Genomic DNA, 23,217 nt, shown 5'->3' with positions numbered 1-23,217 from the left:
TTTCCACCAAATTTCCCAAAATATAACTCTATTTGTTTAGGCCTAAACATCAAGACCTTCCAATAATTCCAGACTCCATTAAATGCCCTGAGGCCCCGCCTGGAGACCCTAACCGTACTCCCGTCCTGGCCCCCTGCACCCTTTGGATAACCTCTGGTGAGATTGTGATAAATTTGATCTTCCCTGCATTACAGACCCAGGTAGTTTATTATTGCTAAAGCTGCTCTATAACTAGCCAATCTGTAAGTCCTATTCCATCTTGGGGGATACAGCATCCTTCCCAGACATTGATGTTAATACGGACTGTTAATTCTGGACAGCTGCTGAGGTGCTTTACAACTAAGTGCCACCCACCCATAGGACAAACTTTTTGTCCTCTTATTTAACGAGGTCGCTTGTTAGATAATTCGCCCCTGATCACCCCCCTCCCTTTTTTCCTATCACCTCCCTGTTAGCTTGCAGCCCCTGCCTACCCGCATCATACCAAAGACAACAAAAAGCTGTTGAAGGTTCATCCATTAGCACTTATTTGTTGGAACAAAACAATATCCAAAATACAAAAAAAAAAAAAAAAAAATATAAGCTAAAGAGAGGTTATAATTTAAATAAATAAATTAACAATAGCATTCAGTGGTCAATGAAGGAGATTTTCCTCACTAAACCGCCCGGAGCAATTACACGCTCAAGGCATAACACCCTCTATCATCCATCTAACTCACACCCCACCCCTTCTCACACCAAACGTTCACAATCCGACTCTGCGACTGTTGCGAGTCGTCGGCCTAAAACCGTCAGAGTTTTAGCCAAAAAACATAAACTCAACACCCCGTTTGAATTACGCGCCAAAAAACTCCTTAAAACAAAAAAAGCGCTACTTCAACGGCAAAAACCGGTTGACCGCAACTCTAGGCCCGTCGTTTCCTCACGCAGGCCCAGCGTTAGTCGCACCCCCCCAGGCCAAAACAGCCACCACCGTAGCCCATCCCCGTCACCTATCCGAGGATTCCCTACACCCCCTGCAGCTCCCCAACTACTTGCAGCCCCCCACTTACCCTCCTCACCTGTTGATCCACTGGTAACTTTTCCTGTTATACATCCGTATAACGGCCTTTCACCACAAACCCCCACAACCCCTACAGATACTGAAGAGTTTGAGCTAGCCCCACAGCAACTAGATTGGGATAATTATTCCCCCATACCATCCTTCCAAAAATCAGCTTCAATTCTTGAAGAAGCTTTGGAACAACTCTATTCTGAAGATTTACAGAAAGAGGTTCAGGACGAGGTTTTTTATAACCCTGAACAGTTCCCATTACACGACCACCTCCCAGGCTCTGCTTATAACGCTTCCACATCGACACACAATATTAGTGTTGATCTATCTGCGCTTGTTACAGCACAAACCCCAACCATGACTGATGAGGCAACCAAACTCATCATCGAATGCGATGAGTGCATGATGATAGACGAAGACTGTCAGGGCATCATAAATAACCCTGACAGGTTTAGCATTGAAAAGCTAGACAATAGTCTATCATTGTTGGAAGACAAAGCCTCGTCAATTCGCCACATCATAGCTTTCTTTCGCAACAGCCCAGACCCAAGGGTCACCGAAGCTGACATGAACAAAGCGTTACAGCTACGTATAGCCATGCGCTCAAAAATCGAGTTCATTCATGACCATCGTACATCACGTTTGAAAGCTCAACCGATTACGACGACTGCTGCTCCAGCAGTACCTCTCTCTACTTGCTCTGACGACTCGACTACCACTTCAGCAGTCGGATCCGAGGCAGGTACCTTACCATGTGATGGCCAAGTAATTGTGCCTCCAGCAGTTACGACTCAGGCCACAGCTGTTCCTGCTGCAACTATGCTCCAGCAAACAGCTCCCATCCCCAACCGCATAAACCCTACGACATACGCGGTAAAACAAGCAAGGGTAAAACAAAAAAGGGACCCCATGCTTGTGGAGCTTGATGACCTCTGCGAAAAGTTCGGCGATCTTAAAGCAACCGAAGTTAAGCAGTTAGGTCAATTCAATAAGCTCAATGCTCAATTTAAAGAGCTACTTGATAAGGCACAGCGCACCTTACATAAAGCCAAAACCTTGTGTGAGGACGCAATGCTTACGGACATGGAGCAAGATGCAACAGCACTAGATGCCCAGTCCACCACGCTTGAAACGGAAATATCCAGCGTAGAATCTTACGTTGAACGCTTGAGGGATCGTTTCGGAGTACCTATCTCAGGGCACTCCTTCAATCAACATCCCTATCCCTCACTTCTCCGGGGCCAAGACAGATAAACTTGACCTCTTTACATTTCAAAAGAAGTTCCAGATTTATATCGACTTAATGCCGTCTATAGCAGAAGTCGAAGCATTGGAAATCCTGAAAGAAAAGTGTCTTCAGGGCAATGCGCAGATGTTGTGCTCGGCCGAAAAATCTATTAAGGCTTGCATGAAGCAGCTGTCGTTCCACTATGGCAGCAAAACCAGCATCATAGCCAAACGTAAGGCTAAAATCATGGAACTGGGACCATGCCCTAAATACAACTGGGAACAGCAGATCACATGGATGGTAAAACTCCGTTCACTACTTGCTGACACCCAAGAATTCGCAAAAGAAAATGACGCAGAGCAAGCCTTGTATCACGGCAAAACGGACATCGCCAACTCTGTACTGAACCTTCTTAAAGGAGACTACTTTAAGGAGATGTCTAAAAAATTCCTGCTTAGCGCAGATGAAAATGGGGAGGAAGATGGCCAGTACTGCTATGAGCAACTTCTCCTCTTCTTGGATTGCGAGCTACGTCAGCTCCAATACCAACTTAACCAGCATGAAGGGGCATCCCTCCATACTGGTACCGCATCCTCTGGTGGCAACAACGCCAACTCGAACAGCGGTAACTTCGGCCAAAGACAGTCCAACCAGACTGGTAGCAACCCCGGTCAGAAAAACTCGAACCGGAGTAAACCAGCTTCTCAAACTTACACGGCCTCCACTTTCTCGGCCTCGGAGGACCCAAAACAACGCCCTAAAGGCAAGGCCTCTGATAAGTCCGCTAAGACGCCCACTCCACTCTTAGCATACACAGGCGCTGCTTCTAAGCCTGTACCAACTGATTGTGCACTTTGTCAGAACAAACACACATATTTGTTCCAATGCCAGGTGTACATCAATACACCACATAAGGAGAAACGCCAACTCCATGGCAAGACAAAAGCCTGTCACAGGTGCCTCAGAATGGACGCCAGCGTCAATTTCGACAATATTGACGAATGGTGGAATAACCACAAAAACGACTGTCGCACCACCTTTTACTGTCAAGCTGACAATTGCCAGTACGCATCCGCTCATCGCGTGCAAAAGCATATCCTCGCCTGCTCTATTCTTGTCGAGCAGAATAAAAAGAGGTTAGGCGATTTCCGCAAGTCATTGCCAAAGGATGTTCCTATAACATCTGGCAACCTTCTGTTCATGGATAATATCACCATGAATCTCCAAACCTCTGACACCACACCTGACGTTTCCGACCCTAACACCTTCCCTGATGTTGCTGCTCCTGGCATTTTCATGTGCCAAAACGTCCCTGATCTTTCCGGCAATCCGCTGTTTGTCTTTTACGACAGCGGTTGTGGTACAGCCGCAGTTTCAGCTTCTGCAGCGGCTCGACAAAATGCCACAGAACACCGCCCTGGACCCACCCTCATGAACGTAGCAGGTGGTAAAGTCGTCCATCTTCCCTATGGCAGTGACAAGTTCACACTGCCATTAGTCGACAGTGCCATGTCCGCAACTATAATTGCTGCAAAAATGGACACACTGACGGCCCCATTTCCTCGTTGGGAACTCACAGAGCCTTATGGTGACCTCGCAAATCACTACAAAGGCCACGAGCTTCTCCCTACTGTACCAGATGTCATTGGCGGAGGCCAAGTCGACATAATCTTGGGGATCAAGTACAACTACTTGTTCCCAATGCGTATCTGCTCACTGCCCTGTGGCTTATCCTTATACAGAAGCCCACTCAAGGGCATTGATGGCCACACAGGTGTACTCGGTGGTCCCCACAAGGCTTGGGCCAAAGCAGCCGAGACTGTAAACTTTGTTGGTGCTGCTCTCTTTTTCACCAACGAGTTGTCTGCTTACTGCTATACCACTGAAACACTTCTGAACAGTGGTAAGAATTGGTGCGCGGACTCCTTAACCGACACCTTTCCATACCTCCGTCCAATCACTGTTGAGGAAAAAACAGAGGAGGACACTTCGCTGGATGTTCATACATACAGCTCCGATATTCAACACGTCAAACGACATGAACGGAAGTATCTTGAGAGTGAAGACATAGGCACTCAAGCACCTTACCGTTGCATAGCATGCCGTGGATGCAATGATTGCAAAAACGGAGACATTCTGGATGCAACTTCTCTCAGAGAAGAGGCCGAACAACTCCTAATAAAAAAGTCCGTCAAATTCCTACCTGACGAACGCCGGATCGTAGCATCTCTTCCCTTCATTGCTGATCCGGTTAAGGAGTTACAACCAAACAAAAATAGGGCCCTCAAAGTTCTGGAATCGCAGCTGCGAAAACTGCAGAAAGATCCAGAGGCCAAACTGCAAGTTATGGCATCACATGACAAGTTGGCACTAAACGGCTATTCATGTGACATTGATGACCTGTCCCCTGAGGAACGAGCTTTAGTAGACAATCTGCCAGGAGAATACTACCTCCCTTGGCGCTTCGTCACTAAAGAAAATTCTCTCTCCACTCCAGTTAGAGTTGTCTTTGATGCGTCTGCAACCACCTCCTCAGGTAAAAGTCTGAACGATGTCCTAGCAAAGGGCACAAACAGGCTCGAAAAAATCTTAGCTCTGGACATCAACTTCAGAGCAGGACCACATGCTTTCGCATGCGACATACGGATGGCGTACAACCAGATCAAGTTGGATCCATCTGATTTCCGCTGGCACAAGTATTTGTGGGTTGATAGCCTTACCCCTGGTGGCACTGTCAGAACGCGCATCATGCGTACCATCATTTATGGGGTCAAACCTTCTGGCAATCAAACTGCAGAAGGCCTTGAACAGGTAGCTCAGTATGTCATGGACAACCACCCTGAACATACCGCAGGTGCCCAGGTTCTCAGAACCAAAACTTATGTTGATGATACTTCTGATTCAACAGACTCCGCAACTGAACTAGACAAACTCATTGCGGGAGTCAAATTTACTCTTGACTTGGCAGGCATGAGCGTCAAAAGCTTTGTCAAATCTTCAGCTGTACCTGAAGACACCGTGTCCAACGACGGCACACATGTTAGCTACCTCGGCTATCGCTGGGCCCCACTAACTGACACTCTCAGCTTGGATGTCAAACCCCTGTCGTTTGGCAAAACAAAACGAGGGAAAAGACCCCCGCCAGTAGAAGGCAGTCTTAAAGAGGCTCTTCTACTCAGTTTCACGAAAAGAACCATCCTGTCGCAAGTTGCCTCAAACTTCGACCTTCTCGGATTCTGCACCCCCGTGACCGCTAAATTCAAAGCAGACTATCACGATCTCCTCTCTTACGCTACTGGTTGGGACGATGGGCTCCCAACCAAACTGCTTCCCACATGGGTGACCAACATTGAAACGATGCAACAACTCGCGTCAGTTTCCTGTCCACGGTCGGTAATCCCGGCAAACTCCCAACCCAAAGTTGATCTGCTAGTATCCGTTGATGCTAGCCAAAACATGGCAATCGTGTGTGTGCATGTTAGGTCAATATCTCTCTCGGGGGAGGTCACTGTCCGATTGGCCGCTGCCAAGTCAAAGATCGTGACTGGCAGCACTATCCCTCTAGCAGAGCTAAGGGCAGCCGTTGTAGGCATCATTCTTGCAACAACCGTTGCCAAGAATCTCAAAGACAAGGTCGACAAAGTCACCTATTTCACAGACTCTACTGTTGTGTTGTCGTGGCTTCACCAAGACGCACGTCCTCTTTCTCTGGGCGTACGTAGCTGCGTCATCGAAATTCGACGGTTCTCATCCCCGGATCAATGGCGTCATGTCGAATCGGAAAACAACATCGCGGATCTCGGCACCCGGTTCCTTGCCACTATTAAGGACATCGACGCCAAATCTGAATGGCAAAATGGCAAACCCTGGATGTATCTTGATTACCAGGACATGCCAGCCCAATCCTTCCAAGATCTTAAACTAACAATGGAAGCGAAACAGGCCGCTGCCCAAGAGGTCAAAATCCTCCATGGTGATACGAAATCACCCCAAGAAAGAACGGCAGAGATAACCAAGTTCTCGAGTTATCTCTACGACCCGTGTAAACGGTCATGGCCAAAATCTCTCCGGGTCATGGCCATCGTTCGAAAATTCTGCTTTTTCGACTTTAAATCATACCGTCACAACAAGGCATCACTTCCACAACCCACTCCTCGGGTTGTCCAACTCTTGGACGAGGAAGTTCAGAAGGCGGAGAAATACTACTTTAGGCTCGCCACTAAAGAAGTGCTTAAATTCTCCAACTCTAAGGCCCACGGCAACAATGTTGTCACTGACGACGGCATTATCAAATACAATGGTCGTATTGTCGAGGGCACCAGCATTGAAGACGTTGACAATATCATGCCTGATTTGTCTCCCCTCCACTTTGTTAGACCGATAGTTGATCGGTATAGCTTGATAGCATACTCCGTTATGCTATACGCCCACCAAGAGCTTGCACTACACAGGAATGTAAATGCAACACTCTTAGAATCTAGGCACATCGCCTATATCCTCCATGGCAGAGATCTCTCCAAAGAGATTAGAGCGGCTTGCCCACATTGTCGTAGGTTCAAGGCCAAGCTTCTAGAAGCTGAAATGGGACCAATCCACCAAAACAGATTGACCATTGCTCCCCCGTTCTACTACTGCCAACTTGACCTGATGGGTCCGTTCTTGGCTCACTGTGAACACAACCACAGGTCCACAGTCAAGGTTTGGGGTCTAGTCTGTAGAGACCCAGCCTCATCCGCAACAGCGTGTTATGCTATGACTAAGTATAACACAGACGCCTTTCTCCAAGCATTCCAACGATTCGTTCATCGTTATTGCTACCCTAAAAAGGTCTTCATCGACCCAGGAGCACAGCTCATAAAAGGCGTAGCAAAATCAGAGTTTTCCATGGCTGACATCACTAAAACGCTCAATGGAAAAAGTTGCAGCATAGAGTACGAGGTCGGTCCCACTGCTGCTCACAACTATCAAGGTTGTGTGGAACGCTCAATCAAAGAAATCAAAACCTTGTTCCATGCAACATTTAACGGTCTCAAACTGGATGTCATGTCATTTGAGACTGCCTTTTCATATATAGCAAATGAGATCAACAACATGCCGATCTGCATGGTATCCAGAACGGAGGATGTAGGTCACGCAGACCTTATCACGCCGAACCGTCTGATACACGGCAGAAATAACAGGCGTGCCCCCACTGGACCAATGAGGGTAGAACAACCCTCCCGCCTTTTGGAACAGATGGAACGCCTCTACCAATCATGGTGGCAGATCTGGCTATATGAACGCCTTCCAGACTACATCCCAAGACCAAAGAAATTTGGCAAGACAGGTCCACAACCAAAAGAGATGGATATCGTTGTTTTCCTCCGGTCCCCAGATGAGTTGATTGGCGATCAACTCTGGCGTCTTGGTCAGGTCCTACACCTCATCACTTCTGATGATGGTATTGTCCGTCAGGTAGTTATCCGTTGGCGGAAACACTGGAAGGAAGAATTTCATGAGACCAGAAGGAGTGTCCGGCACATCGCCATCCTGTTCTCCGAGGACGAGCTCTCACTAGTTGACCAAATCAGGTCCGCGGCCTCCAAGTGTGACGAGTCGTACGCTTCGGCGCAAAAAAACTAATAAAACTGTTCCTGAAACGGGTTAACTCAATGCGTTGCAAATGAGTCACAACCGTTGAAACTTTGGCTGAACCTGCCATAGGCTGAATTTGCCGAAGATAACAATTAACCTTACGGACACGCATTACGATGTTGTGCGTCTCCGATTTCAAATCCCTGACTAATAAAGGCTGTAGTTGCCGAAAAAATATAATTTAACCGACACGCATTACGATGTTATGCATGTCCAAAATTCAACTCTACTATAATAAAGGCTGTAAGTGCCGAAGATATAAAAAACCTACCTATTAAATAAAGGCTGAATTGGCCCACCTCCCTGAATACGGCTGTAATTGCCTTACAAACCAACAATTAATATTAATAATGTTATTATTAAATATTAAATTACAACAAAAGAAAAATCCTACTTATAGGTTCACACACCTGTTAATAACTTTAATAATCTTTTTATTAAATGTTAAATTCCAACAAGTAAATGCTGTTTAATGTCCTTAATAATTTTATTATTAAATGATGAATTGCCTCTAGAAGTTTAACCCACCTACGAGGATGATGGTTCTACATCAATAGCCGATAAATTGATTCCAGCCGAAGAAAACCTGGATTAGTATTATCAAAAATAAGTTTAACGTTATTTTATAAAATAAATATTGTTTTTATGCCATTTTACCTATTGACTTACGAATATTATAAACCATTGTAAACAATACACCCCATAAAAGCCTTTTTTTTTCTCTTTTATAAACAAAATCTTTTTTTATTCCAGGATGGATTCCAACGTTTCAGCCATCTCCAACAACGGCCCCGTTCCCAGCGCCCCTCTAACCAAACCGCTAGCTGTTGTTGAAAAAGACCTAAAGGAGAAGAGAAAGGAGCTGCTAAATCGACTACACCCAGACTCCGTTACCCGAATTGAACCCGCTCTGTTCCAGAATGTCAACAACCCGGATATACGGGAGATGCTTGAAGCTGAAAATACATTATTGGAAGCTGTCTTGTGCGCTCAAGAAAATATCAAAACTCTTGAAGAAAAAATTAACCAGGAACTGCACAAGATAGACGTCACCGACAACCAGGGTGGAAACTTCCTACCCAGCGAAGAAGAATACGTTCAAATCCCGGCTTGGACTCTAAAAGGTACCCACTGTTCAAGTACCCGCCAGGTCAGGGAAGAGGCTCAGAAGCGTGCCCGCCTCGAGATATTATACAAACAAAAATTTCCCGAGGAGCCTAACCCCCCCCGTGTAACATGGACAGTGAATTGACAAAGAGTATTGATAATCTCTATCAAACATTCCATGCTAGCCCAATGCCCACCTTTTTCGACAGATGGCACCAACTTGATCTGATACATGAGCTGCTTGGAAAGGATGATGTATCCGCCCCCAGATTCCTAAAAAATGTACTCCTTTTACATACAGGCGGAATACCTCAGAGGCAAGGAAGCAGCGATGGAAACCACACTCGCCCGTTTAGAGTTCCACCTTGAACAGAAGTTCTATGAATACAGAAAAAAGACTTCTGACAACATGCAAAAATTCCATCAGCCAGATTCCAAAGCATAATAGTAAAATGCTCTACTGCAGAAATCAAGCATGCCCTGACTGTAAGCATACCACCAAACCTTCTTTGAAAACCCACGGTCTCCAGAATTCTGGTTCAAGAAGGAAAAAACAAAAAGTTTCCCAGGTCAAACAGCAGGAACCCTCCACCTCAAGACAGCGCTCACGCTCCCGCTCGTCTCCAAAACGGCGCTCGCCATCTAGGCGCCGTTATTCTACACGACACTATTCCCCAAAACGCCGTTCTTATTCTAGAAGGCGTTCTCCCCCGAGACAACGTTCACCCACACGACGACGGTCACCATCACCTGCTGTACGTCAAGACTACCGCCGACCAGCAGACTATGATGATAGATATGCACACAATCATGTCAACACACCACAGGGAAGATACGTCCGTCACTTCCAAAGTGAGAGTCGTCACGATAACACCTATGACCCCTCACGCCAGGACGGTTACGGCTATATACCTGTAACAGACCGTCTCTATTAAGTCTCTATTAAAATTTTCTATTAAAGAAAAAATGTGTCGTTAAATAAAATTATTATCTTTTCTCATCCTGTTCGTGCCGCTACAAGTTTCATTTTATCCATTTTTATCTAATTTTAATGCTTTCAGATAAAATCCAAGATCCCAGAAAAAAAAAATGAGCACGCCATATCATCTCAGAGCCTGCCTCAACGAACCCTACAACCACGGTAGGTTTTTAATGGGGGAGATAAGGAATACACAGGGAATGCTGGAATCCATCCGTCGTGGGATCGAAAACCACGCCCGGCACTTCCCTAATGATACCACAAATGCACGCTACCTCAACAGTTACCAAAGAAGATAAAGTATAGAATAGAATCCAGGTAGAAGATTCTGCCTGGCTAGCCTGAAATAAAATTGGAACATTTGAAAGACAAAAACGGCTATAAGGCTGTTAGTAAATAACATGATTTCAGTAATTATTCAGAAAAAATATTCAAAATAAATTCCTTTTGCAATAATTTACTGAAAGCCTTGTAGCCAAGCTTTCACCTTTCTCTTCCCTATTCACAATGGATTAAAAATGAATTTGATGTGCATTTTAAGCCTTAAAAAATTTAATTATGTAAGAAAATTTACAAAAAATATTGGTCTCGGTATTTATATCATAAAACTAGGTTGCGCTCTTATGTATGTTTTTAAACAGCTGATTGATACATGATAGCAACTACATCCATACATTAACTTGTGGTAGGGGGGGAGGGGGGAAGAAGGGGCTGTACCCATTTATCTGACCCTTGAAAGTTACAAATGTGGTCAATCGTACTTACCAAAACTAAAACAACAGTATGTTAAGTGACTTTTCATCTGAGTATAATCTGACCAAGCAGCTAATGCTGTTTCACTTCAAGTAGAGGTGTGTATCAGAGGTGTCAGTCTCAATCAGATAGTTATATGGAACGGTAAAGATATACCCTCTGAATTCATAGACTTCTAAATTATTCTAATTTCAAGCGTGTTACTCTACAATACATAATTTTAAATCATGAAGATCAATTAACTTTTTAACAGTATATATTAGATTTTGATACAAATTAAATTTTGTCCAACTAGTCATTGTGATTTGTTCTTAATCATTATTGTCTTTACTGCGCAAGTCAAAGATTTCTTCAAATTTCCCAGAAATTTTTAGGGTTTTCACTTCTATTCCTCCTTATTCTATGACAGTTACGCCCGCCGGATCTCCCGTTTAGAGGAAGAGGTCGACAGCTGGAGTCATTGGGCTTTCCAGCTGCCAGAGAAGGAAGCCAGGTCCAGGATGGAGACTCTCCGGAATAAGGTCTTCCGGATTGCAACGGAAATGGGCCCGGCCGCAGAGGCTCACTATTGGTCGATTGCTCCGGCCTGGAACCGCCCCAAGACCGTAACACCCTGGCGCATGATCTCAGAGTCCAGGCTGAAAAAGTTATTTGAAGAACTGAAGGAGGCCAAGGACCAACTGAGGGGCAGGTGCACAGAGGTAATGTACCTCAATATGATTCGCCACTCTAACCAACAGCTGGAGCTTTTGAACCTCAGGACTAGAGAGGTTCAGGTCCTAAAACACCAGCTCCAGCAGACCACAGAAAAAAAAGATGCGGCTGTGGTCCGTGCTCGTATAGCAGAGCACCAGGCCGCCCAGGATGAGGAATGGTATGAGGAGCAGTTGGCAGCTGCCAATTTAGCTCAAGAGCAGGCCGCTGCAGCTACCATGCGGGTCTGCCAGGAGAAGCTACAGCTCCAGCAGCGCCAGGCAGAATTGGAGTTGATAAATTTCTGTCTCCTCCTCCAAAACCTAACCATATAAACATTTTTTCCAGCTGTTTTCACAATTTTTTTTCCTTTCATTTTTTGTTCAAATCTAAAACCAATGTCTTTCAGAAAAGACATAATAATTCCAAAAAAAAAAATGTGATGACCAGCCACTCCATACGCCACTCCGAATGCCACTTCCATTTTTTAAAGGTCCAGCGGTGACGGCTTCGGGGGTGTATTGTCATGTATTCTTTTTTCTCCACTTTATATTGTACATTGCAGTGATCAGCCCGCAGCCCTATGTTCTTCTTTTTCTTGCCGGGAGTGTCATGTACGCTAATGTATGTACACTTTCAGGCCACCAAATTTGGAGAAGAACAGAGGCTGCCTGCGGCTCACTGCGGCGGACATCATAATTTTGCGGTTGCAAATAGCAAATTAAAGATTTTCATTTTTCAGACCGCTTAATTATAATGTCTGCCGGCTCTTTGGAAAACTAAGCTGTCCAGAATTAACATCCAGGTACAGCTTAGTTCTTCAAATTATTAACCTTTCCACCTTTCCCTATTAACAAATAATGTAATTGGGGGGAGGATAGGACAATAGCTTAGGCCGGGTGAAGTTTAGGTTTCCACCAAATTTCCCAAAATATAACTCTATTTGTTTAGGCCTAAACATCAAGACCTTCCAATAATTCCAGACTCCATTAAATGCCCTGAGGCCCCGCCTGGAGACCCTAACCGTACTCCCGTCCTGGCCCCCTGCACCCTTTGGATAACCTCTGGTGAGATTGTGATAAATTTGATCTTCCCTGCATTACAGACCCAGGTAGTTTATTATTGCTAAAGCTGCTCTATAACTAGCCAATCTGTAAGTCCTATTCCATCTTGGGGGATACAGCATCCTTCCCAGACAGTGTTTTATCTGATCAAAGATGGCAAGCTTATTGGCATTGTAGCTCTGCATGTAGATGATTTCCTACATGCAGGAAATGATTTTTTTAACAAAGTCATTATGCCACAGGTTCTTTCTTGTTTCAAGGTTGGAAAATCTGAAACAAAGGAATTCATGTATACAGGTTTCTTTATGAAACAGACGGAGCAGGGTGTCAGGATTGATCAAGACAAATATGTCAAGAATGTGAAAATTCCTGTTGTAGACCCACAACTATTGAAAGATAAGAAGAGGGAGATGACACTGGAAGAGCTGACACTACTGAGACAGTTGACAGGAGTAGTCAACTGGACAGCAAGAGCTACAAGGCCCGACTTAGCGTTTGAAATGATAGATCTGTCGACAAAATTCAAAGGTGGGATTGTAGATGATTTGATAAAAGCAAAGAATGTAGCTGCCAGATTGAAAAAGCTTGAAATGTCGATCATGATCTCAAATCTGGACAAATTGGAGGACTGTGAGATCATTGTTTACACTGATGCAGCGTTCAGAAACTTGAATGATAACACAGACAGTTGTGGTGGTTACGTCATTTTCTTGGTGAATATGAAAAATGGAAAGGTAGCCCCCCTAGAGTGGAAGAGTGGTAAGCTCAAAAGGAAGGTACTCAGCACGTTAGGGGCGGAGACACAAGCATTGTACAACGGACTAGATGCAGCAATTGCATTGAAACTGATGCTGTCAGAACTATACAATGGAGATCTGAATCTTGGAGTGAAAGCAATCACCGACAACCTATCTGCCAGAACAGCAGTGTACTCAGAATCGGAAGTAGCAGAAAGACAACTGAGAGGAGACATTGCTGTTATCAAAGAAATGATTGAGACTGAAAAAGTGAAGGAGATCAGATGGGTGAAAGGAGAGCACATGTTAGCAGATCAGTTAACAAAAAGAGGGGTGAACAAGATCCCATTGATGGAAGTGTTGGAGAGTGGAAAAATGAGAGTTGAGACTCTCAGACTGATCAGAGATTAGAAAAATATCAAACAAGTTTGACTTAGAGTCAACACCAATACCAAAAATTTTTGTAAATATCCATGTACAACTTTACAGTAATAATAAAACTGCAGAAAAACACCAAAAACAAACCAAAAACCACAAAAATCCTACAAAAACATACCAAAAATGACAAAAATCCTACAAAAACATACCAAAAATAACAAAAATCCTACAAAAACACACCAAAAATACCAAAAAGTACAAAAACAATACAAAAATGCAAGAAAATCACAAAAATATCCAAAATCTCACTAAATTAGCAAAGAAATTACGAAATTACAATCCCGAACTAAAGAATACAACAAAAGAAATTCATAAGACAAAGTACAACCTGGGAACTTTACCATACTAGTCATTTTTCATGGTAAGATACGGAGTGCGAGGTTGGCAACATATTCCTACACATATCTCAACATAGATAGTGGCATTCTAAAACATGTGCGCACTTAGAAAGAATAGCGGGAGCTAACGTAAAAAGTGAACATAATACTTTAATGAATTTTGCTTATTATTTAGTGAATTTTAAAAGTCATTTAATTTTGTCAACTTTAAATTGTTAATATTTAAGTAATCTAACAATTCATTTCATTGAAATCCATCGAAAGAGTGAAAAATCAACATTTTAATATTCGGTCTTTTATTAGACACACATATCAAACGGCAAATATTAATTTTCTTGACAGTAAAGTGAAAACGACAAATTTCGTAACAATCAATTATTTTTTTCTACTGCAGATAAAATTTTTTTTTTATCATAGAAAATATACCAAAGAGTTTTAAGCAAGTCTTTTAAAAATATTTTTTCAAAAATTGTTTTTTTTTCATCATAGAAAATATACCAAAGAGTTTTACGCAAGTTTTTTTTAAACAAAACTTGAATGCTTTAAAATTAAACAAATTAATTCTGCTTTTTAGAACAGCTTTAAAGCTGAAACATGCCAAACAGAGCGCGACTTAATAGAGGAGACCTTGATATAGTCTTCTCTTCTTTCAAAATATTCGAGGAGCTCTGGGATGAAGAGCGCATTGGAAAACGTTGGGTGTCCCTGGCCGACAGGTCCTTGAAAGAGATGACAGAGTGCATAATAGACGCCGTCAGGGACCAGACCACTAGGAAGTGTATAGTGGTCAGTTGTTATCAGAAATTTGTCGGAGGAACCAGCCTAGATGTAATCAAGAGTTATCTCAATGAAATTAAAGAGGAGGTCGAGGCCCAAAGGGCTAATAAATTGGCCTTTAGCACCGCCTGGTTTGTTCCTAGCCACGCCACGGTGTGGAAATCTGTTGCTGAGTTTAATCAGTATGTGCACAAATTAAATGATGACATGTCTAGAACACGCGTAAACCTACACCGCGCAATTATGTGTCAGCTTTCTGACACTGATAGATCATTGAGGATTCGAGCCTCCATGTGGCTGGAAATGCAGCTGGGGCTTTATATAGGGAGAACCCTGAGCTACGAGGCGTGTAAGAACATTGCCAAGACCCTAATGATTGTTTTTGACAAGGCATTTTGTGACCAGAACTTGGTAAACAATCCTAGAAGCAGGGAGCCGCGGGTAATACGCCTGCCATTTATCACTGCGCTACCACTTAAGGTGACTTTTTCAAAAAATTCCATTTCAATTATGACGGCCTATTGTGTCTCGACATTTAGTGTAATAAATCTATTAGACAGGCATATATTTAACAAATAACATAAATAACGTCAGAATTTAATTTAATTTTTAAAAACTCCCTAAAATATAGATGTCTAAATATCCCCCCCGTCCCTTTCCACTAAAAAAATCATCCACCTGAAAGAACAGTGTTATCCCCCCACCAGGCACCCTCCAGGATCAGGGTCCTCACGTTCCTGTGTCCAGTAAACTTAGCGGCCACTGGAGGCTGCAGGATGGTCCGTCCTGTTTGGCTTCTTTCTTCCTCGTCTAGACAAGTTTTAAAACTACTTCAGTATAAAATATGGACAATCGTTCAATAGTAGCGATGCTATTTGAAATAATAAGCTAGAGAAAGAACCAAAATTTTAAAAATTGAGAAAAAAAATATTTCTAATAGGATAACGTCAAAAGACTTCTTACTATTTTTCTTAAAAACAAAATATTGCTTTTTAAAAATAAGCCTTTTTTTGTTGTAAATTCTTATGTTTTATACTTTGTGTGCTATGTTTTATGAAAATTCACGATTTGACCAGTTAAAATATCGGACCTATCAATTGTCCGCAGACTTTTCTAGAAAAAGTTTCTAGACAAACCCGGATTTTTGCCAACCCTGCCCATAGATAAAGTTCAACAAATCTAACCTGAATCCTCATCAGAGAAATCAGATTCATACTCAACAACATTATTACTCTCATCCTCTGCGTTTTCATTAGGATTTCCGTCCTCACTATCTTGAGAGTCTAGAGACCTATAAAAAAAAATTGTGAGGGGCAGACAAAGGTTTAGATTATCATTTATTGACATAACCCTTTAGCTTAAGAAGCAACGCCCATAAAGTCAACAAGGGCTTTTGAAGAGAGGGAAGGGGGGGGGGCGACCTCCACTAATTTTCAATTTTAGTTTTTAATTCTTTTAAAGTTTAATCATCTTGGGAGGGTGTTGGTTGGTACCCTTCTCAAAAATAGAACTTATATACATTGAGCTACACTGTAAAGGAAAACCATATCAGTTCAGCCGTTAGCAAGATCCCTCAGGACAGACAGACAGAGATCCTGTTACTTTTAAATAAGGATTCAAAGAAAATTACCGTCCAGGTAAGGGTCCATCATGTTCCTCCTGTTGTGGTCGCCAGCAGCCAGGCAGCGGGATGGAAGAGGTGGGAGGGCTGGAGACCCCAATCCTTCGCCGTCTCGCACCTGTCACTGGGTCAACACCTGATCGGCCAGGATTTGTCACTACTCGCATTGGACCTTAATAATTGACGATTACATTACAAGTATGTGGGAGGGAAGGGGGTAAATTATCCAACCTTAACAATCTTGCAGATTTTTTCGCCAGTAAAAAATATTTTAAAAATTATTTGTTTAATATTTATTGAATAGTTATTTTTTTCATAAAACAGGTTTTATTTTACAGTAAGAACAATCGTATTTCAAGTTATGTTTCTCTTTTATATGTATTTTACCAAAGACATATATGAATAATGGGTAAAAAAGGTTAGAAGAAGCGTTAGCTTCGCCCTTATTTTCTCATAATTTTTCTTACAACACACTAACAAAAAATTTAATTAGGACAAAACTTATTTGTAAAGTAATAATTTTCACTACCTGGTAGATTATCAGATTGAATTTGAATAGAGCTTGTGTTTGCACCCTCCTCACTTAACCTTAAAAGAGGAAAATTAATCAGTTATCCTAAAATAAAAGTAACAGGCTGTCCATCTGTCTGTTTGTACTGATAGATCTTGCTTACCGCTGAACTGATAAGATTCCTTTACAAAGAAGCTTCTCATAGGTGCTAAGAAAATTTTATAACTAACTATACTGGGGGAGGTTATCAAAATATTCCCAAGAGAAAACGCGTCCAAGAAAAAATGACTCCCTGCCTCTATGGTTTTGTGCTCGCTAGAGCCTTTGAGGGAAAGCATTATCGTTTCGTTCATATATAGCTTAATTTTTTTGTTGATAACAATTATTCTTTATACTGGAATAAAATTTTTTTCTAACCTTAATTGAAGATTAGTTTCTACGCCAGCTTCAACTAAATTAGAATAAGAAGATTCCAACTCTTCCAGATTTTCACTTGTTCGCCTGATACCAGATTTCCTGTTAAAGGGAGAAAAATCTTTCTAGTCTATTTTTTTTTAAAAACGCCAATGCAACGATAACCTATAATTTGTATCCCATCTCGATCTCACAAAATATATCCCCTATTACTATTGCCACGTGGCTCTAATAATGTAAAACCAGGCATACAAACCCCATAGAACGTAAAAGAAGTTATTTTCCGCATAGCTTCGGGATTAGAACCGGTTCTCAGGCATACACTAAAATTATGTGCAGTATCGTATTATATCCAGTTTTCTACGAATATAAAAATCAAGATTAAAACCAGTTTTAGCCCCTTTATATCCGCAGAAAGCTGTTTATAATACAATGTGAGAAATAACTATTCTGAAAATTACAAGGTAAAAAATCCAAAGAAAAGTTATGCAAAATTTTTATAATGACGGACTCGGACAGTTATACAAATTGGTGGAAAAACTAAAAACGTTAAAACTATAGGTATGTTTTTTTTTATTTAAAAAAGGCATACCTAATAGATATGAAAGAAATTATGGTTTTGAGGTGGAAAGTACTTATATTGTGTACCAGGGGAGGGGGAGGGGGCTAAGGAGGAGTGCTTATAAACGGTGTTTATTTTACCCTTTAACTAGGAAAAAACCTGCCTTTCTATTTCATTCTCCACTGCATCATTGGTTGTATTACTGGTTGTGCTACTTCGCGGGTTTTCCGTTGGCTCACTAATTTCAATTTCAGTATTGGTTCTAATAAAGACATAAAGATAAAGATTGCTAAAATAGGAACTTTTAAAACCTAGAGGAATCAGGCAGATTTGAACAAATGTTAAAATGCATACGAAAATATACAAAAATTTCAAATAAAATAAAAATAAAAATTCCAAGGCATTCGGACCCTCGGGGGCCACTAAAATTAAAACTGTTCTTATAACTTTTAATTTTACTATCTGCAGAAAACTTTATATAAATGATGTATTATTAAATATTCTCAACCCCAAAATTACGAACTTTAAAAAAAATATATTTATTTATTAGAATCTTTATTAGTGTTCCTATTTGTATTTTCAGCTACTTCACTTTCTTCATTAAATCTACTTCTATTACCATCTTCTGTATTTTCTATGTTATCACTTAGACTAGAGGGACTAGGACTATCACATTTAGTATCTTCATTATCTAAAATAGTTGTTCCATTAAAGCATGGGCAGGGGGAGGGGGGTTAGCAATGAGCTGTTTTTTTTTACATTAGTCCCAAAAGTTTAATAAAATTGCCAAACCTAATTTATATATTTTAATTTATGGAACATACCTAGGGTGCCAGAAGCAGATACAAGATCTTTGTCTTCCATAACATTTTCTGAGGATTCTGTAGCTTTTGAATTAGTAGGATCACTATTGAGATTTCTTTCACTGGTTTCACTGGCAAGATTTGCGGATTTTTCAAGATCATTGTTAGTATTGCTTTGAACATTTAGGTTATCACTTGTTTTTGATTGTAATACATTGCTGGTGGTTGTGTGTAAATTTAGGAACATTTGCTGAAGGCTTGTTGAGGGTTTTTCAGCTTCACTGTTGACTAGAGAGGAGTTATTTACAGAAGATATGTTTTCATCATAGTTAGGACTCTCTGTGCGCACTGCAGTATTACCATTTGCATCATCTTCATTTACAGATGCTTCGTTTGAGTCATTACTTTCTTCATTAGATGCATCATTAAGATCACTTTGGTTGCTTTCAGGTTCTTGCTCTAGGTTAAGATAATCCGCAACTTGTTCAGGACTCTGATGTTCTGGGGCTTCTTGAGGCATTTCAACCTCTACTTCTACCTCTCCTTCACTTTCATCATCACTGCCATTGTGTGGATGGAGAAGAGAATCAGCTAACGAGTCGTTTGTAGTTTGTACCTCAATAACCTCATGTCTTCTGGATGAGAGCCTTCCCTCCCTATACTGTCGCCATCTTTCCTGTATCAACGAGGCACTGCTGGATTCTAGAGACTGTGGTTCAAGTCCAAGTTCATTTTCACCACCTACTAAATTATTGCTTGAAGTTCCTAGTGCTGAGTTACTACGGCCCTCAGCTGCTTGTGAATTTGATTGTTCGTCTTGAAAGCCATCATTTTGTCTGCTGCCACCACCTCCTGGTGTTCCAAGCCTTTGCATGGCTAATCTTGTACCTGGATCATTTAACATCCTGCTCAGGGCAAAGGTCATCCGCTGCATGAGCGCCGTCTGGCTGGTTAACCTGTCCCTCGCCGCTTCGTCCTGGCTTTCTGGGCTGCCAACGGCAGCTGCTGCTGCCGCCTCAGACTCAGGTCTTGATCTAGGCCCAGTGTCAGACCAGTCGCCACGCAACCGGAACTTTTTAACTGGCTGTTGTTGCTGCTCGTTTTGTTGGGCTCTTTTCCATTTCTGGCTAGGTCGACCAACTTTTAGCCTCTTATTTTTTGTAGTTGCGGTACAATCAGCTTTGGGATCGAAAACATATAAATAATCAGAAGAAAAAGAAACCAAAACTTCTCTTCCATCTGGTCTGTACTTGACAGAAGTAATCCTCCTGGATTTTCCCTCAAACTCTGGAACCGAAAACTTGGAGAATAATCCTGAAAGGCCCGAATTATAATTGGATGAAACTGATTTGGTTGACAGCATTCGCCTGTCATACATTCTAACACAAGAATCTGAGGAGCCCACGGCTAGCTCCCAGGGAAACAGCGGATTTAAAGAAATTGAACCCACACCTCTATCACATTCTATGATGACCTCTTTCTGGCAGTTGTTCTCTTTACAGGATGGATGCACCCTTGTGTCCACCCACCTTACTGTTCCATCTTCCCCACAAGACAGAAAGCTATGAGAATCACCGGGTATGCTTAAGACTTCATAAACTTTGCCTAAAAAATGTAGACTGTGAAAAAAATCCTAGAGGGATAAAATTAAAAGAACTTACAACAAAGAATTAATCTTAAACGGTGAAGGTGTCATTAACATTTGTAATAGTTAGTTTTTTAAAAACTTTTTCTCTTGCAGATATTGTAACTAAATTGTATTATTTAAATTTTTACAGAAATATTTTTATGTTTATAAAATGACGCTAAGGCACGAGTTATAGAGCAGATGCAATACAAAAACGGCATATAAAAAAATCCTACTTGTATGACAGCTGTAGGTTGAAAACATGTCTTCTTTGTTAATATCTGTGAAAATGAGTGTACTGTCAGCACAAGAAACTAGTTTTGTATTACAACATCCAGTCATAAACTAAATATAAACATATCAGCTGGAGCTGACAATAGAAAACCAATTTTAAATATCAGCTGACTATTGAAACCCTATTTCATTATTTAAATTTAATTCTAAGACTGATTAAAACCACTTTAAATTTTAAAACCTACTGAAAATAATAAACATTTAAAAGAAACCATTTCAAACTTACAAGTGCCTTTTTAACACAAGCTGAAAACATGATTTTGCATAATGAAACTGGTCACCTGTGCAGATATGATGTTTGCAGTGTGGGGTGTGCGAATAACTGTTGATATAGGCTTCGGTTGGAATAAATCTATTTTCATTTTAGTTTGCACAATACAGTAGTATATATAATGTAGTTTTGGTGAGAAGCTATATAAAGCCAATAATTCTATTTGAACAAACTTTTTGCACTTAAAACTTTATAGGTATATTACTAAAAGTATTAATGTCATAAAAAAAATCCTTTTATTAAAATAAAAGAGAAGTGGATTTCTGTATATATTTTTTATAAGATTGTTCCATTTAAACAAAGGGCGGTGTCCTAACCCAGCTGGGTAAATAAGTTAGTTCTATTATAACCTAACCCAACTTGATCTAAAGTAATTTTTAAAAAAATGAAAAACTATCCCTATCCTTTATTTTCAATTTATTTCAAAATAAGGGGGGGGGGGGTATCTGTACTCAACAGGGTAATTTGTGTAAAACACCATAAAAATACTAGACACTTAAAATACGAGACCTCAACAGTAATGTACTCCCCCCTATTCGAAATATGTGTGTGGATAAAAACAGTTTTATTCTGTATTGTATAAAAACCTGTGATAACAAGATTATGATCATCAGAGCCAGATAGGAGCAGTGATCCGCTTTCATTCCAGACTTAATAAAGGATTATGTCACAATATAATTACTAACTGTTTCTTTTTGCATGAAAATTGCAAATACATGCAACTCATTTTTGCAGTAATTCAACAAAAAATGCAATTATCTAAAAATTTCAAACACGTAGAAAATTTTACTTTTGCCAATTACAAAGCAAATTTTTTAATATATATTACAATGTTCTCAACCAAATCAAGCTTATTTTGATATTTAGGAATATTAAAGGGGCTATTTTTAAGAATTTAAAATCCTTACCTATCGTATTTACACACCCATTGTGAAGGTTTAGTTTTGTATCTTGTTCTAACCGTTGCAGCAATTCTGTGCTATCAAACACGCCTCTGAATACGCCCATATTTATCAGCATGCCATTGAGTAGGTATACAATTACATTATGTTTTTTTACTTGGTATATCTACTTTAAAACAAAAGAAAAAACAACTTTTAAGAAAATGTCGAATTGTTAACATGTTGTTTAGTAAAAATTGTTAAAACAATGTTTTTTTTGGCACAATCATTTGCCTTTAGTTAGGTATGCTTTTGAAGATCTATTTTGGAAGGTTTTTTTTTACTTTGGATAAGGATCAATCAGCTGTTTAGTATGAACATTCCTGTGTACAGCAATGCCGCGATTTCCGTACAGCTGTCTCCCCCATAAATCATGCACGTACTTTCTTTTAGGCATATTCGATTAGTTTTATGTAAATTTTTATAAATATAAATTTAAAACAAAATACACCAAAACAAATTAGGAGAGTTAATTTCTGTTTTTTTTTTACATTTTATCTCTGAAAAAGTTAACATTTATTTGAATATATGCTTTAATAGTTATTAATCGCATCGTATTATAGACAGCATTCTGCGGATATCAAAATAAAAACTTATAAGATTAAAACCAGTTTTGTTAGGCCCGAGGGGCCGAAGATCCAGTCTTACAAAACTGGTATTCATTTTATGATTTATATTTAAATATTCATAGAAAATTACCTATCTGTAATACGATGCTATTCATGATTTTTCAGTATGGCTGAGAACCAGTTCTAATCCAGCGGATATTAATCGGTTACGAAGACAAACTGGAATAAATATTATTATCATTACTTACGTATGGAATTACTACCTAGAAGACTAACATTTCATTTAAAATAATATTGAGACAATCTTATGACAGCGGATGAAAAGCAGTTATTCCTCCAACTTTTTCTCCAGTCACAACTTGTATTTAAAAGCTGGTTGAAAGTTGGGAGGCAAACATTATTTCTTCCCGTAGGTATCATATTACTGTCCCTATATTAATAAAGAACACATAACGTTCAAAGAATTATAGCTAATAGCCTGATTTGTCTGAACATTCTATTACTAACATCAATTGTAAACAACGAATGTCATGGTCACACATATTCATGGCCTGGGGCATAAGTAAATCTATAAAAAAAATGCACGAAAATACATTTTATGTTATTTTACTTATTCCCAACATAAAAATTACTTTATGACACTTTTTTTTTTTAAATAGGTATATTTGAATTTTTTAATGGAAGTGTTATTTTTGGTAAAAAAAAAAAAGAGGATAAAAATGACAACATAAAATTGGTCAATTATGGTTAGCAACAAAAAATAACGTAATGAAATAACAGGTAATACATGAAAAAATAAAAT

General features: G+C 40.4%; 1 protein-coding gene across 3 annotated transcripts in view; it reads right to left on the bottom strand.

Annotated features, from left to right (window-relative positions):
- LOC145304614 (DDB1- and CUL4-associated factor 6-like) overlaps positions 1-22,326 on the bottom strand; it is a 30,776-nt gene extending 8,450 nt beyond the window's left edge. For all 3 annotated transcript variants that reach the window (XR_013874144.1, XR_013874145.1, XM_080146535.1), the window contains exons 1-13: positions 22,173-22,326; positions 21,814-21,902; positions 21,493-21,555; positions 20,916-20,986; positions 20,577-20,685; positions 18,735-20,318; positions 18,481-18,601; positions 18,074-18,175; positions 17,352-17,435; positions 16,953-17,011; positions 16,433-16,595; positions 15,987-16,093; positions 15,481-15,612 (exon numbers count right to left, since the gene is read on the bottom strand). Coding sequence is in view for 1 of the 3 variants with exons in the window: in XM_080146535.1 (XP_080002661.1) it covers positions 15,481-15,612; positions 15,987-16,093; positions 16,433-16,595; positions 16,953-17,011; positions 17,352-17,435; positions 18,074-18,175; positions 18,481-18,601; positions 18,735-20,318; positions 20,577-20,685; positions 20,916-20,986; positions 21,493-21,555; positions 21,814-21,902; positions 22,173-22,243 (2,755 nt within the window). In the remaining 2 variants the exon portion in view is untranslated. The remainder of the gene's footprint in view (positions 1-15,480; positions 15,613-15,986; positions 16,094-16,432; positions 16,596-16,952; positions 17,012-17,351; positions 17,436-18,073; positions 18,176-18,480; positions 18,602-18,734; positions 20,319-20,576; positions 20,686-20,915; positions 20,987-21,492; positions 21,556-21,813; positions 21,903-22,172) is intronic.
- Between the last annotated feature and the right edge of the window lie 891 nt (positions 22,327-23,217).

The sequence above is a fragment of the Acartia tonsa genome, chromosome 13, assembly GCF_053477335.1.
Source record: "Acartia tonsa isolate MP-2025a chromosome 13, ASM5347733v1, whole genome shotgun sequence".
NCBI lineage: Eukaryota > Metazoa > Arthropoda > Copepoda > Calanoida > Acartiidae > Acartia > Acartia tonsa.
Note: the sequence above shows the minus strand (reverse complement) of the source record. Positions and strands in the feature narration are given on the sequence as shown.